Source organism: Mesoplodon mirus (genome assembly GCF_964341445.2).
Source record: "Mesoplodon mirus genome assembly, chromosome: 15".
In the NCBI taxonomy this organism is placed as follows: Eukaryota; Metazoa; Chordata; class Mammalia; order Artiodactyla; family Ziphiidae; genus Mesoplodon; species Mesoplodon mirus.
In genome coordinates this window covers 49875012-49891664 of record NC_138991.1, presented here as the reverse complement: position 1 = coordinate 49891664, position 16653 = coordinate 49875012, and the positions used below count along the sequence as shown (strand labels likewise).

Sequence of the window (16653 nt, the reverse complement as noted above, 5' to 3'; positions counted from 1 at the left end):
TTTAAGGAGATAGGGGCCTCATGTGCAGACATATCACAAGTCCCATTTTGAGAGAAGGCAGCATTTAAAGACACAGGCTGTTTTTTGGTAGCAAGGATTAAAGGGGAGAAAACAGGAGCAGAGTGACTGAAATGTGGGCTCCTTTCTCTGTGGGTAGAGTGCTAGCCTGCATCGCCTCACCAGTCAGTAGGAAGTGAGTCGGTAGCCACAGAGCACAGGGTTTCCAGCCACTGATCACTGAGACATCAGGGTCAAGGTGGCCGACAGGAGCAGAGGCAGCCAGACCTTCAGGAGCCCTGAAAGGAAAGTGATCACAGGGCTGCTGCTAGCACTGATGTGCACATTTTATGTGCAAAACTAACATAAACTGCTTCCTCTAAACTGACCAATAGGAAAGGACACCCTCTCTGGGCTGATCAGTTAGAAAAAGGAAGCTTCCTCTTTATCTGCCCTGAAAACCAACTAGATAAAGGTGCCCTCCCAGGTGGGCCAATCTGAAAAAGGCAGGCTTTCCGCAGGCACTAGCCTTGGTATCCCCTCAAAAGGGCACTCTTGTGCAGGGACCAACTTACTCAACCTTGGTGACCTTGAGGGATATTCACAAAGGGCAAGCCTCTTGGGGATACCTTGGCTCTCCGGCTCTGAGCTCACTGATACTGGGATGAACTAGCTCAGGTCAAACACTAGGCTGGTGTAACAACCTGCTCGGATCTAGGTGCCTGGAGCCAAGCAGGACAAGAGCTACACGGATTCACTTTTCGTCCAGATTTTCAGTCAGTTCAGTGCCCATAAAAATCAAGGGCCATGAAAATGCTGCCGGTCCCCGGCCTTTGTGGTCAGAGGAGCAGAGAAGCAGAAAAACAGCGTTTCTTGGTTTTCTGCTGTGTTCATCCCGGCACTAAGCATCCTGAAAAAGGTGTCAGAGATGAGCCTTGAAGCTTCAGGAAGTGCCCAAGGTTCAGATCTAGAATGTGTGCTTGTTCACTGTGTACAGGTGTGTAACAAGTGAGTATATGTCTGTATATACAGATATGCACACATGCAGCTGCAGCTGTCATGCACCTTTGTGTGTGAACGTGAATATGTGCACGTGACCTCGTGTGTGTGTGTGTGAATGTCTGGGTGATGTCTGTTCTTGTGCACCTGTCTGTGCCTGCATCCACGTGCGCTGTTGTGGGACAGCACGGCTATGTGTGCAGCCCCAGGTCCAAGACTTTCCGTAAGTGCCGTCACCTCTTCAGAGCTCAGCTCAAGCAGGCCAGGTACTCCAGCATACCCTGGGCCCACAGATAAAAGCCCCAGAGGAAAGTTCTGGTGCAAATCCCTGTGCAAAGAGGACCTGAACTTACCCGAGCTACTGGGAGCAGCCCTTGAGACTGCGGCCTGGCTCCCTGTGGGAGGAAACAGAAGGATCAGTGCATGGGGAAGCCTGGGTGAAGCCCCTTCCATCTGCTCTTCCTTGCAGCCAGAGTGGTCTTTTTGAAACCCCAATCTGATCATGTCACTCTCCTGCTTTGGACCCCTCAGGGGCTGCCAGCTACGTTCAAGAGAAAGGCCCAAAACCTTAGCAAGAACCACATGTCAATTATATTTCAATTAAAAGGAGGGGAAGGGGGAGGAGGGGGAGGAGGGGGAGAGGGAGGGGGAGGAGGGGGAGGAGGGGGAAGGGGAGAGGAAGGGGAGGGGAAGGAGGGGAGGGGGAGGGGAAGGGGAGGGGGAGGGGAAGGGGAGGGGGAGGGGAGGGGAGGGGAGGGGAGAGGGAGGGGAGGGGGAGGGGAGAGGGAGGGGAGGGGGAGGGGGAGGGGAGGGGAGGGGAGGGGGAGGGGAGGGGAGGGGAAGGGGAGGGGAGGGGAGGGGAGGAGGAGGAGAAGAAAGAGAAGAAGTACTATAAGGCCTCACATGGTCTGGTCCCCAACCTGCATCAGCTCACCCTCCTCCTTCCAGCCTGCCTGACCTTATCCCAGTTACTCTAGCACGGTAGGCTCCCTCCTGCCACAGGCCCTTTGCCCATGCTCTCCTCTCTCCCTGGGATTCCTCCCTCTCCTCTGCTTCTCCTGACCCCTCTTAGTTAATCCCTTCTCAATTTCCAAACCTCAGCTCCACTCTTCCCCAATCCTCCTCACGAGGTCTGCTTCCCCTGCTGTAGGAGCTCAGAGTTCCTGATCCATTTTCGTGACTGCACTTATCGCAACTGCAGAGATACATGATTATTTGAATGACGTCTCCCCTCCTGGTCCATAAGTGCCACATGAGCCAGGCTTGTACCTGTTGCTGCTCATCCTGAGACCCTAGCCACTAGCACAAGGCCTGGCACAAGGCAGGCATGAGAAGACAGCTGTGCAATGAATGAGTGAATGAGAACCGGCAAGAGGAAGGCAGCTTATAGTCTACCTCGCCTCGCAGGATTTACTTGCTCCAGTTCTTCAGACCCCAGTAAGACCCCAAGTGCCAGGCTCTGTCACCCCTCCTCATCTCCAGAGAACATTTCTCACCACGAATGTGGGGAAGGGAGGGTCCCTCTTACCTTTCCGTGTGATGGGACCCAAGTTTAGGACATGGGTTTGGTCTATGATGCCCCCCCTGCGGAATCTGGTCTCGGAGCAGGCCTGCAGGGAGAGGGTGACAAAGAAATCTTTCCACAAGGGAGACTGAATGTGGTCCTGCCAGGGGGAGTGGGCTACACCCTTCACAGGAGCAACCTCCTGCCTCAGGCTGGGACTTGAGGATGGTAGAGGCAGGGGTTGTTAGGAGATCGGTATACGTGGGCTCATGTCCCAGCTCTACCATATGTTAGATGTATGATCTTAGGAGAGTCACTGAGCCTCTGCGCCTCTCTCTCCATATAGAAAAAGGGACTGGTAAAATACCTCCCTCCCAGAGCTGCTGTGTATTAAAAAGTTAACACACATAAGTCACACTCAGTGCTTAAAAATGTCAGTTTCTGTTATTAGAACACAAGCTTGCAGATAAGCCAGAGGTTCTGCTGCACTGCCCTGACCCCACCTGACTTCCCCACAGCCTAGGTCTCCTGCCCGGTCACAGCAGCCTCATCTTATCGCTCTGTCTACCCCTGTACTAAAACAGAAACATGGCAGACATGTTTATATGTTTTCTTTGAACCTGTGGCCAAATGTCTTCGGCAGGCTGAGGGAGGGGAGGTGACTCACAGGTTTGCACTTTTCATTCACGGTGTCACAGAGGTACACTTCACAGTGCAGGTAGACCAGGTCATGGTTTCCAGCGAAACGGAACATCTGGACAGAAAAGCGGCCCTGAGGGGACTCCCCATTCTCCTCCACTTGGATGGTTGAGTCCTCCGTGCGTGGACATCTGGGAAAGTTATGTCATATAACATGGTTGGTTAAACAAACACCCTGGGGCCAGACTTCCTGGATTTAAATCTCACTCCACCACTTATTAGCTGTGTGACCGTGGGCCATTTACTTAACCTTTCCGAGCCTGTTTCCCTATCTATGTAGGAGGAATAATAATTGTAGCCCACACCATAAGATAGTTGCAACGAGTAAATGAGTTAAAATCACAAAGTACTTATTACAGTATGTGACGTACAATAGGTGATACATATATATGATTCTAAAGTAAAAATGTCATCGGTACAGAGCTGCAACCATCCTAAAGTCAGCACTTCCTGATTTCCCAGGAAATGGCATTCAGGAATCATTACCTACCATTTATTGGCTGTCCACTAGTGCCTGGTGTTAATTTTAACAATGGAAACGTCTGAGCACTGAGGGCCATTGACCAAATTGGACTGTGTGTGCTCATCTACACACATACACAACGCACCCAAACACACGCATAGAAACTCAAAACTGCACGTTCGGAGACTCACACGGGTGCTGGGCTGGAGCAGTACTCTCAGCAGGCAAATCAGGTACCCTGTCTGCTCTTTCACATGATCTGCTCAAAATGGATTTAGAAAAGGGGCTGAAGGCTGATTGCACAGGAGAACCGAGAAAGGAACTTCTGGGGTTGGGGTTCACTCTGCTCTGTGTCCCCTATGATTCAGATCTGACATCGCTTGGCAAAATAAAAGCCCTGAGGTTAAGGGGACCCACCTCATGAAAGGCAGAGAGAGTGGCATCCAGCACTGCCCTCGGCAGCCCCAGGCACTCAACCCAAGCAAGGCACCTACGTGTCTCCTCTAGCTGCCATGGTCTCCCCAACTTGTCTCCTCTTTATACGCCCCGTGATATTCTGAGCCTCTCACAGACTGGTGGTCCTCAGCCCAGCTCCCACCCATGCCACGGCAGAAACACAGGGCCACAGTCAGCATTTCTTCATGCTTCTTTTTCAAAACTTTCCAAGCTTTCCACAATGTACATGCTCTACCTTTATACTCAGACAAAAAAAAAAAAAATGCTTAAAAAATCCCTGCACAGATAGGTTTTATTTATGCCTATTTCACATATGAGAACATGAATATCCAGAGAGATGAGCTGACTTGTGTCTCAAACTACGAAATAGGAAAACCAAGATATGAACCCCAGTCTCCATGGTGCCCCAATCGAGGTCATGCCAGCATTTTCCAAATTTCAGTTCTTTTTTTGCCTTATCCAGAAACCGTCTCCATGAATGTTTTCCTGTTTCCCAATATTTGTATTATTATTTTACATTATTATATTATTATTACTATTTTTCTTTAAATCTGCACACCTTTTTACTGAAATACATCTATTTTTTAGAAGATCGTGACCACAAATAGCAAACCAGTATTAGTTGCCATATATAAAACATGACCATACTAATAAATATAAAGTAAAACAGTGCTATTACATTTTACTTAGACACTGTTGGCTGTAAAAGGCCCCAAACAGACTTCTGCTCTCCTTTCTTTTTGTTGCAAAGGGAGATTAGCAAATAACAGAAGTGTGAGCATCAGATGAGCACCCAGTAGAGACTTTCCCCCTTGATTTGACCATGCAGATTCTAAGAGAACTGAAACAGAAATAGGTCAGTGTCTCCTGGAAGTGCTTTCTCTGATGGCACTATTAAAATTGCAAATGCCCTCCCCTTTTCCTGCTTAGGTTTTTTCCCATAGCCCCTTCATCATTAATATGCCATGGATGTCACTTTTGTTTAATGGTTGGTCTCCCTGCTTAGAATATCAGCTATATGGGGGCAGAGATTTTTGCCCCTTCTATTCATTGTTATTCACACAGCCTGGCACACGTAAACTTCCAAAAATATCTGTTCAATTTATGAATGAAACTGTGAACTACTTTCTCACAGTGTGGTTCATGGTTCTCTAATGCACTTGGGTCAAAAGCAGCCCATCTGTGTCCCCCCTGTTTCAGTTGGCCCTTGGCTAACCATACCTCCACTGCACTCCTCCCAGCCAAGTGCCAGCCTGCTTCTGCCCAGGGCCTGCCTCTCCATCAGGTTTCTCATCCTTTTCTGAGTCCTGGACCCCCTCCACCATCTGGTGAAGCTCATGCTTCCCTCCTCAAAAATAATGCCTTAAATGCATAAACTAAATTACATAAGATTATAAAGAAAACCAATTAAACATAGCTCTTAAAATATTAAAACTTTTGATACATGCATTATATATTTACGTATCTATTATATAAATGTATATATATATTTACAAGTACATGGATTTGATATTACAGCAAATAATATCTAGTAGAAATTCGAATACTATAGTAACGAAAAAGTATTGATGTGTGCAAATGTTTTCATATGTCCTGCTAATATTTCTGTGGTTTCTTGCCTATATCATAATGAATGGCAATGCTAAATTTCAGCTAGAGGTGAATGAATATAAAAATGTACTTTGTACCCATCCAAGTCCAAAGACCCTCCCTGCTCCCAAATTCCATCCATGGGCCTTACCTGTCCTGGATGATGAAGTACTTCAAGGGGTCTGTGGCATTGCTGCTGGGTGTGGCATAGCAGTTGGTCATCAGCAGTGCAAACCGGGACAAGTCACCCCCATCCAGCATGGTGCCCACATAGAGAAAGGCCTCGGCGGACAGGGCCACGGAGGAGCCTTGGTAGGGCTGTATGTAGGCAGGGCTCTGGAAGAGCGCCATCCACACGGTGAACGTTCCGGTCCCACCCATGCTGATGTTTAGGGCGCTGCAAGAGGAGAGGGGCTGGTGAGAGAACCAGAGCTGAGAATAGCAACAGATAGGTCATCCTTTCTGGTCTGCATTCCTAAGCAGTTCCTGACAGTTATTTGCATTTTTATCCAGCAATAGGACTGGAACCCACCAACCATTGCTCTGCAAACTACAATGAGCACACACAGGTCACTTAGGGATCTTGGTGAAATGCGGGTTCTGGTTCTGTAGGTTTGGGGTGGGGCTCAGGGTTCTGCTTTTCTAAAGAGATCCCAGGTGATGCTGCTGCTTCTGATCCATAGACCATATTTTCTGTAACATGTCCACCCCCTCAGCTGGTGGCCCCTGCATTCAAGAAGTGCAGCAAGCACTTTCTCTAGGGAATCACCTAGATTCCTTTTTTGGTCTTAATCTAGAACAGTTTTAAAAGATGGGTTATGAGTCCTACAGGCCTTAGTCAGAGTTCTGGCTCCACCTACAGCAGAAGATTGGGGTTTTTAAAATGGGTTATTTTAAGTCACATTAAAAACAGCCACACTGATGTAGACTCCATGGGATTATCCTACAAAGGACACTGGAAGACTGATGCCTGAGGAAATGGGGTACGTGAGAAATGGTAATGTCGAAGTCCATTTCAGAGGTGAGAATGGGGTTATTGGTTTGGACTTGGTTAGACTGGAATGAGATTTCTAGCTCAAGCCAGAGAGAGATCTGCATACAGATGTTTTGTTCCCTGGAACCTACCAGGCCTGGGACATGGCCACATTGCTCCAGGGCACTGCTTGGCCAGGTGATGCTCCACATAAAGGCAGACAATGAGTAACTGTCTTCCTTCAAGTCAGCCAAGCACCCTCATCAGTGCCCAGTGCCCTTCCCCATGTCTGGTTGGCCCAGGGAACATATGACCATGGGCAAGCTTCAAAGAAAAGGTCATGGTAGAGTGGGGACTCTATGCCTGGTGGCCTGGGTTTGAATCCCAGCTCTGTCACTTACTAGCCTCTACAACTTTGGACAAGTTACTAAACTTTCTTTGACCTTCCATTTCCATATCTGTATAATGGGAATAATAATAATACTTACACCTCCTGGGGTGTGCTAAGCTTTCAATGGGATGTTCCATGTAGAGCATTTAGCACAATGCCTGACATATGGTCAGCTCTCGATAAACACTTGTTATTATTACAACTATTATTTATTCCAGTATCAGCTTCATTGGCCTATTCAGAGATTTTCAAGTTTATTCAGCAACAGGATCCTTTTATTTTTTTAAGTAATAAAACTGATAAAGAAGATGTGGTACATATATATACAAAGGAATACTACTCAGCTATAAAAAAGAATGAAATAATGCCATTTGCAGCAATATGGATGCAACTAGAGATTATCATCCTAAGTGAAGTAAGTCAGAAAGAGAAGGACAAATACCTTATGATATCACTTATATGTGGAATCTAAAATAGGACACAAATGAAGCTATCTATGAAACAGAAACAGACTCACGGACATAGAGAACAGACTTGTGGTTGCCAAGGGGGAGGGGGTTGGGGAGGGATGGAGTGGGAGGTTGGGGTTAGCAGATGTAAGCTTTATATACAGAATGGATAAACAACAAGGTCCTACTGTACAGCACAGGGAACTGTAGTCATATCCTATGATAAACCATAATGGAAAAGAATATGAAAAAAGAATGTGTGTGTATATATATATATATATACCTGAATCCCTTTGCGGTATGTAGAAATTAACACAACATTGTGAATCAACTATACTTCAATTTAAAAAATAGGAAAAAAAATAAAACCTCATGTGGCACTCAATGTGGGTGGAAGTTTTCTGGTTCCCACCCCTAAATCACCTCGTTAAAGACCCTCACACTCCAAGAAGCATAAATTGTAGACCCCTCTTTATTCAAACCCCTTCTATTTACAGAGAAAGAAACGGAGGTCCAGATATGGGGTACAATTTGCCCAGTCCCACAGCAGGTCTGAACTGAGACCTCTCCCTCCTTTCCTCTGGTCAAACCACCCTACCCCTCTGATAAGCCAGGGACCCTAATATTGGTTTCACCACTGCAGAGCACGTTTGTGCTTCTAAGAAAGACAGTCCAGCATTGCCAAACCCATTTCACATATGAGAAGACTGACACTCAGAGTGGACCATCCACTTCCCAGAGCCATCTGTGTGATGGAGCCGGGGTTTGAAGGCAGCCTCCAGACTTCCTAGCTGGGCTCCTTAGGGGCTCCTTATGGAGTCCAACACTACCTCCCAGCCACCTCCCTCCACCCAGCTCCTTGTGGGCAGCAGTTGACAGGGAAGCTAAGGGCCTGGTGCCTAAGGGGTTGTGGGGTAGAGCCGGCCAGGGATGTTGGGGACCCTCTCTGGCCGCACCTGACCATTGGCTGCAGGGAGGTCTTCAGGCTGACTTTCATGTCCAGCGGATAGGAGCATGCAAAGTTGATTTTGATGTTGAGGTCACGGATGATGAGCTCATCTGCCAGGTAGAGAGTGTTGCTGTATGTGGCATGAGTTTCATTCCTCTGTGTTAGGGTGGGGAGGTGGGGGGAGGGAGGGTGGAAAAAGGGGCATAGAATCTGAGTAAGATTCAAAGCCAAAGGTGTTGAAACTGCCCTCCCAGTTTCCGTGAGCACGACTCATGTGCTAGCCCCCTTCCCTCACCCCAGCTAAATGCTCATACTGCATCATTGCACTGGCCCTGCAATGACCCTAAGAGGCAAGGCAAGCACCTCCCTGCCTCTTGAAAGGAGACAGAAGTTCATGGGAACTGAGTGACTTGCCCCTGGTACAGGGGCTCTAACAAGCCTGGACTCTTCCCATCACCCCATGCTTCCTCTTGCAAACACTACAAAGACTGAAAACCACGTACCAAGTCATCATTAATGGTGGAACTTCAAAAAGCCATATCTGGCAAATGACAATTTTTTCCTTGTTTCTTTTGTCCTCTTTCTTTTTCTTTTGGGGGATGAGGGAGATGGGAGGAAGCAGAGCCCACTCACACAAGTGTTTACCTCTGGGTCCCTTTGGAGGAGGCTTCTATAGCTGAGGTCCTAGGTCTACAAACATCAGTGATGCAGACCCTGCCTCCCAGGATGGCCAGAGACAAACAGATCTGCTTCTGAACTCAGCGCTGATACCTACTGGCTTAGAATAGTCATTGCACTGTCTGGGCCCTAACTTTCCCATCTGTAAAATGGGGAACTATCACTATGGATCGTCCTCTTATTTGCAGCTAACATTTACCGAGCACTTACTATGTGCCAGTCACTGTCCTAATCATTTCACACACATTAACCCCTTTAACCCACTTAACCCTATGCAGTAGGTACTATTATTACTCCCTTTTACAGCTGAGGAAGCTGAGGCACAGCTAGGTTAAATAAGTCACCCAAGCTCACACAGCTAGCAAGTGGTAGGGCTAGGCTTGAACCAGGCAGTGCTCTGACCCTGTCCCACAATGGCCAGAACGTACCGTCATCACCGTCCCACAGGGCCCATCCCTGGCTGGGGTCACCACGGACATCCAGTCCCGGTCGCCCCTCTCAGTGAAGCCCGAGCACTGGCTGTCCCGCAGGTACATGAAGACCTTCTCAAAGCCCAGGTTCTTGAGCTGGCACTTGCCCAGGGACAGCTTAATATCATTGACCCCACATTCCAGCCTGCGCTCCACGAGGGAGAGATCTGAAATGATTAGGGAAGGCAGGATTGGAGGGAGGCCTGGGACCACAATTCAGGGTACAGCACATCCCCAGGGCCCAGGCCCAGCTAGCCAGGTTGGCCACCAGCTGGGGGTACTCAGAGTCGCTTCGGTCTCCCGCTGTGGTCTCCCTTCTGAGAGAGATGGAGACATGAGACTGGATTCCCAGCTCACTGGATGGATCCACGTGACCAACCACCAGACCATGTTACCCTAAGAGTAGGTTGTATACAAAGAACAGTATTATCTTTGGGTCGTTCACTGCCCCGGCATTAAATAACATCGAATCCCAGTAAAACAAAACAAAACAACAAGCAAACAAAAAAAGCGAATAAGTGAACTGCAATTTCTTTCCACCCTTTCTACATCAAGGAGGCAGTCCTCAATAGCTGCTAATGTTTTCAGTGCCCTACACTTGCTAATTTTCCTTTGAAACAACAGAGCGCAGACCTCTGGCTAAGTATTTGCAGCACATAACAAAGTACGGTTGGACTTTTTAAGTTGAAGTATTACACAGCTGCTGAAATTGAATAACTTTCTTTCATTGTATTCATTTTTACTGTTACCATCTACACAGGGTAAGTGTTACTTCCCACAGACAGACACAGCAGTGAACTTCAATGTCCCAAGTTTACTTCAAAGAAGGATGTGACTAAAATCAGGACTGGAATTTGGGAAATACTAGCCCGCTTCAGTCATTATACATATGGGGAAACAGGTTTAGAGATGGCCAGGGCCCTGCTCAGGGTCCTCAGCTGGTCAGTGGAGGGCCCAGCCCAAGAAAGTGCAGACTGCGGGCCACGCCTGCGTTCTTGTGCTGCAGGAATATGGTTCAGGTAGCCTCGGGCCAACAGGTGGCAGCCACCTGCATATCCACTGCGGTGCAGGGGGCCTCAGAAAGAAGGCTGGGGGTGAGGTTGTTCCCCAAGCTCTGGGAGCCCAGAGAGCTTCTTGCTGGATTAAATGGATATTACCGGACCGACTTTCCACTCAGATTGGATAAAAAGCATTCCCTGGGGGCCTCCCTGGTGGCGCAGTGGTTGAGAGTCCGCCTGCCGATGCAGGGGACACGGGTTTGTGCCCCGGTCTGGGAGGATCCCACATGCCGCGGAGCGGCTGGGCCCGTGAGCCATGGCCGCTGAGCCTGCGCATCCGGAGCCTGTGCTCCGCAACGGGAGAGGCCACAGCAGTGAGAGGCCCGCGTACGGAAAAAAAAAAAAAAAAAAAAAAAGCATTCCCTGGGTCATCCCCACAGGCCCCCAATTCCCACACAGGAATGTGTCCCTCCCCTGGTCGCTGACATTTCTCAGCACCTCCCCCCCTCCCCACTGGCCTCACCAGTGATGCTGAAGTCCTGTTTGCACCGGCAGTGCCATCTGCCATTATCCGATTTGCAGTCCTCGTCTACACTGCACTCCTCACACGTGCCCTCCACGGAAGCGGGGTCTGCAGGGTTACAGACAGACAATCAACAAGGATGCGCTCCAGTCCCTCGAGGCGCCCACGCGGCCCGGTTGCGGTGGCGGGGAGTCACCCACTCACCTGTGCAGTAAGCCAGATGGCACTCGGGGGGCGCCGTCAGGTTGTAGACATAGTAGCCGCCTGCACAGGCCTTCACCTGGACAAGCGTGTCCCACAGGCAGCAGTGGCCGCTCCAATGCGCGCAGGCCCTGCGGCTCACGATGCCCTCGCTGCTCGACGGGTGCGTGCCATTGAGCCACATGGGGGCGGCCGTGTTGCAGCGCAGGACAGGCACGCAGGTCTCGGCCAGGCGCACGCCGCCCTGGCCCACGAAGCGGTACCAGCCGGCCACGTCGGAGTCGCAGGCGTAGCCCGCTCCGTACTGGGCGCTGCGCCAGTACTCGTCCAGGATGCGGTGGGCCTGGCACGGGTCGGCGCACACAAGCATGTCGCCCTCGTGCACGCAGTCCAGGCCAGGCCCGCAGGAGCCCGGGGAGCATTCACAGCGCCTCCCGTCCCCCCAGTAGCCTGAGGGGCACACGCACGAGTAGTTGCCCTCGCTGTTGACGCACGTGGCCAGGGTGTGGCAGTGGCTGAGCCCTGGCTCAGCACACTCGTCCACGTCTGTGCAGCCGAGCTCGGAGCTCAGGCGGAAGCCTTCGGGGCAGACGCACGTGTAGGAACCTGGCGTGTTCACGCAGCTGCTGGGGGCGGAGCAGTTGTGTGTCCTGGGAGTGGCGCATTCGTCCAGGTCCTCGCACTCGAGGCCGTCGCCAGTGAAGCCCGCCTGGCAGGAGCACGTAGTGGCAGCCCCATCCTCCGTGCAGGTGGCATTGCTGTGACATTCAGAGCAGCTTCCTGCGGACAGAAGAGACCAGACTCAGCGTAGAGGCCGCTAGGCCACTGGTCACCCAGAGACTCTTCCAGTGTCCCTTAGGGTACCCACGTTCTTTAAGACTTAGTCCATAGACGACCACCTTCGAAAGAAAGAAACCAAACTCCCCTGATGGTGTCTAAGCATTGCCTTCAAGTTGTGTCTTCTTTTCAAATGTCCACCTTTCCACCTCCAGAGGAATAATGCAGAGTTCTTCACACTTTGGTAGGGCTTAAGTGACCCTGTCACCCCTTCCCCGACTTGGTACATTCTATGCCTTTTGCTCAGATCTCCTTCCCTACTTCCTCTCTCTCTCTGGCGGTAGCAGCCACACTTTGTGCCTCTGTGACAATAGTAATAAGATCGTATGGAGAAATCCAAACGAACCTTCTGGCCAACCCGATAACAGTAAAGATAGTGAGCTGTTGTTTATTAAGCACTTAGTATATGCCAGACACTGGGATAGGCACTTTCTATTCATTATCTCATTGAATCCTCTCCAGTGGCCCTGGGGAATGACTTTTGTATTTGCCCTTATTTTAAAGGTGAGGAAACAAGATTCAGAAGTTTTAAGCCACTTGCTCCACTGGTAAGCAACAGAGCTAGGACACAAGCCAAGGTGGCAGGACCATAGAGTGTGTGCTCTTAACCATGACAACACGATGGTATTTACTCTCTGTCCCAAAGTACCCCAGCTGGAGACTGTGAGGTGGTGGCCAGCTCCCTTCTCCAAAGGAAAAGCTGAAGCAATGTGCAACCCAATGGAATGGCCACTTAAGTGTTAAACGGGAGGTATTTGAGAGCCACCTGGGTGTGTTCAAATCTCCTGTGTGGTTGAATATGTTCTTGACCTTCCAGTGACGTGCCAGGGGACCTTAGTGATGTTCTAGACTTTTGTCTCTCAATATGTGATCCAAGGACCACAGCATCAGCATTATCTGGGAGCTTGTTAGAATGCAGAGTCTCAGGCCCCACTCCAGACTTACTGAATCAGAATCTGCATTTTAGTAAAATTCCTGGGTGAGTCCTATGTACATTATAGAGTAAGAAATGAATTTAGAATAAAAACTGTGCAAATCCCAAGCATAATAGGAGAGGGATCGAGACCGCCTTTGCTAATGTGGGCACTGCTCACTATACGCACACAGCACTTACTCGCTGCCGAGGTGTCAGAGGCTGCAGCTATGACGACCCAAGAGGTCACCACCACTACCATCCACGTTAAGGTCGAAGAGAAGAGCCACTTCATCTTTTCCGCTCTTCACAGCTACTTCTGGTCTGGGGAGACTTTCCCAAAGACAAGGAAAAGCTGGCCTCTTGGGGTTTCCAACTTGTCCTTGACACCTGAAGTCCTGTGAACAGAGACGGATGGGATAAACACATGATCTAACTCCCAGCCCCACGGTTGGGAGGAGTACTTTGGTTGTGCACTGCGTAAGTCCAGGAGATGCCATTTATGTGAACCACAAAAAGTGTGTATTGTTGTGGCCCTTGCTTTGGTGGCGTTTTCCCCTCTATGGCCCTACTCTTAACTCCCACTCACATCCCAACATCAGCTTCCCCAGTTTCAGCGCATTTGGAAGAACTGAATCTCTCATCTGGAGCAGGAACCAGCAAGATGGGGGAGTGTTCTGGACTCACCATCTTACTGGAGGCAGCTTTGGGTTTTAACAGCCAACTCCTGATCCCCTGATGGGAAACTTTGAACTCGCCCAGATATGTTTATTCATTCAACAAACATTTATTGAGTAGTTACTATGTGCCAAACAGGGAGCTATGCACCAAGGTGACAGAAAAGTCCCTGACTTCATGCAACTCACATATTGTAAAGAAGTGGCTTGAGATAAGCAGCTTGAGAGGTGATTAACCTTCGTAATGTATTTTAATGTTTCCAGAGTGCTCACTTATTATTTCACCCACCTGGCAAAGTAATCTACTATTACCCCAATTTTTACAGCAGCAAAATAACGTAGCGTGGTGGTTAAATATGTGGGACCTGGAGCCTGCAACCAGGATTCAAATCCCTATTTTACCAATCACTATGATTGGTAAACTCATAGTGTAACACTGGGCAATGTATTTCAGTTCGCTAAGACTTAGTTTCCTCATCTATGAAATAGAGATCAGTGCTTGCACAAATTGAGTGACTACAATGCATCAGCCTCACTGTGAAGAAGTCCCCTGTCATCAAAGAACCTGTGTCCTAGAAAAGTGTTTTGCAAGCCTTTGAGACAATGATCTGCTATAAGAAAATTAGTTTATGCCATGACCCAGTACAGCTGCTTGTACACACACACACACACACACACACATATGCACACACGAAATGAATATTTTATAAAACAATTCTTGCCATTATGGTGTGCATTCTTTGATGACATATTCTATTGTATTTAATTAAAATAAAATTCTGAATGTAATCCACAAATGATTTCATGATCCACTAATAGGTTGTGACCTATAGTTTGGCTAATAACCGACTGCATACTGTGGTCCAGGGATTAACTGAGATGATATGTGCAAAGCAGGCTCAGAGCAGATACTCTTGTTCACTGCTGTATACCCCACTGCCTGGTACATAGTAGCCACTTCACTAATATGAATTGAATGAATGAAAAAATTGTTGTTAGGGAAGCACAGGCTGAAAGAGCAGGGGATTGACTTACCAAAGCTCAGGAAGCCAATGGTCAGCAGAGTGATGACTCAACCTAGGTCTGACCCAAGTGTCCAGTCTCTTCATTTCTGCTCCCCCCTCCCTCAAACAGAATGGAAATCAGCAGAAGACCAGATGGGGAGAAGTGGCTAGGAGAAGTGAGAGCTGCAGATAGCCTTACCTTAAGCCAGAAAGGTAGAATTAATCCGTTTACAAGTGTGTGCCTCCTATATATATATATATATATATATGTATATATATATACACACACATCTGCCCCCCACTGGCACTCTCTCCTCCAGTTATTCTCTGGTTCTATTTCTTGATTGTTTTCCCGGGGGTGGAATATTTTCTCCCTTTGGCACAGTGTTTTCCTTTCCTAGGCTGTGAGGTGGTTGTTATTCTTTTTCCTAATTGGTGAAGACCCCAAATGATTAACATTGGGGGTCACACTTGTGCCCACAGTTACAAGCCCTCTGTTTTGCACCTTTTGGGATCAAGAGATTCCTTAGTTAGAAATTAACTGGGAAAACAGTGCCAAGTTACTGGGCTTTTTCTTGGTCATTGAAAAGGACGAGGTGGAGCCAGGCAGAGGTCAGAATCTGAAGCCAGGCTGCTCCAGGAGAAAAGGGTGTTCATTGTCCATACTGGGACACGTACCTGTGGTCACTCGGGTTCCAAAGCACACTCCATCCTCATGGGCTAAGCCAGCTCCCCTGGGGTCCAGATGGGAAAAGGAAAGGAGCTGAGAATGGCTGAAGGTCAGAGCCAGAAGATAACTCAGACATCGTTGGACCAGACTCACTTTATGAACCAAGAAATCTGAATTCCCATGAAGGAAGGTCCCTTGGGAGGTGGATAACTTTGTGACTGAACAAACTAACTTTGGAGTCAGTCCATCTGGATCCTCATCAGCCATTGCTGTGTGCCAGTAGGCTCATTTCTTTCCTTCTTGAGGTCATTTTCGTCATCTATAAAATGACAATACCCATCTCCTAGAGTTGTTACGGTGATTAAGGGAGATGATGCAAGTAAAGGCGTGTAGCAATGATACCATCTGTGGAAGTCACCGCAAGTGCTGCTCTGCTGATGTACAGTCACGGGGTAGAAAATGACAGAGCCTGGCTGGGTTCAACCCCATGTCTCCTGACCTAATTCCTTGTCGACGGAAATCCCATACTGAGAAAAATCAGATGTGTGTGAACTCAGGCTGCGCAGGAAAGATGACAATGACCCATGGCACTTACTTTTTCAGGGCTTTCTTCTTCCACCTGGTTTAGTGGTTGGGTGACCATCGGCAGTGTCACACTCACCTCCGCAGGGGAATTTCATAGGTGTGAAATTACTGGGTCAAAGAGGTGGCACAGTTTTAAGAATTTTGATAACTCTTCCCAAAAAACACCCCAGAGAGATCTTTAAAAATTCGTTTACAATCCCACCACAGTACTCACCAACCCTGAGCATTAGCTTTCATCTTTGTCGAAAAGTGAGAAATATCTCATTGTTATTTACTTCGGCAATTCTTCGATGAAAAGGGACGTTATTATCTTTTCATTTGTTTACTATTATTCTTTTCTGAACTGGCTGTTTGTATCCTTTTCTTTTTTTTTTCCCCCTATAAGAATATGTCTTTTTTCCCTCTCTTTTCTATAGCTTAAGAAGAAACTAAAAGTTCTTACTATTCTTTTTCTCCATCCTGGATGGTGAATATCATTTCTGGTTGGTGCACATGAGGCTCTGTCAAAATCCGAGTTTGGGTGTCTCTAAAGGATTAAAGATGGAGCTCCAGGTGGCTCTTGGAGTTGTCTGGGCAGAGATCCTGGGCAGGAAAATGGGGAGTTTGGGCTGGAGACTATTCATAAGT

At 48.4% G+C, this 16653-nt stretch overlaps 1 protein-coding gene across 1 annotated transcript; it reads right to left on the bottom strand.

Annotated features, from left to right (window-relative positions):
• Positions 1-13385, bottom strand: UMOD (uromodulin; the record flags this gene model as incomplete). The annotated part of the gene is made up of 10 exons (XM_082644606.1): positions 1-296; positions 1350-1391; positions 2525-2606; positions 3168-3330; positions 5860-6105; positions 8478-8626; positions 9577-9785; positions 11140-11247; positions 11344-12120; positions 13292-13385. 10 exons carry the CDS (start codon positions 13383-13385, stop codon positions 235-237), a joined length of 1932 nt encoding a protein of 643 aa, XP_082500732.1. The 3' UTR covers positions 1-234.
• Between the last annotated feature and the right edge of the window lie 3268 nt (positions 13386-16653).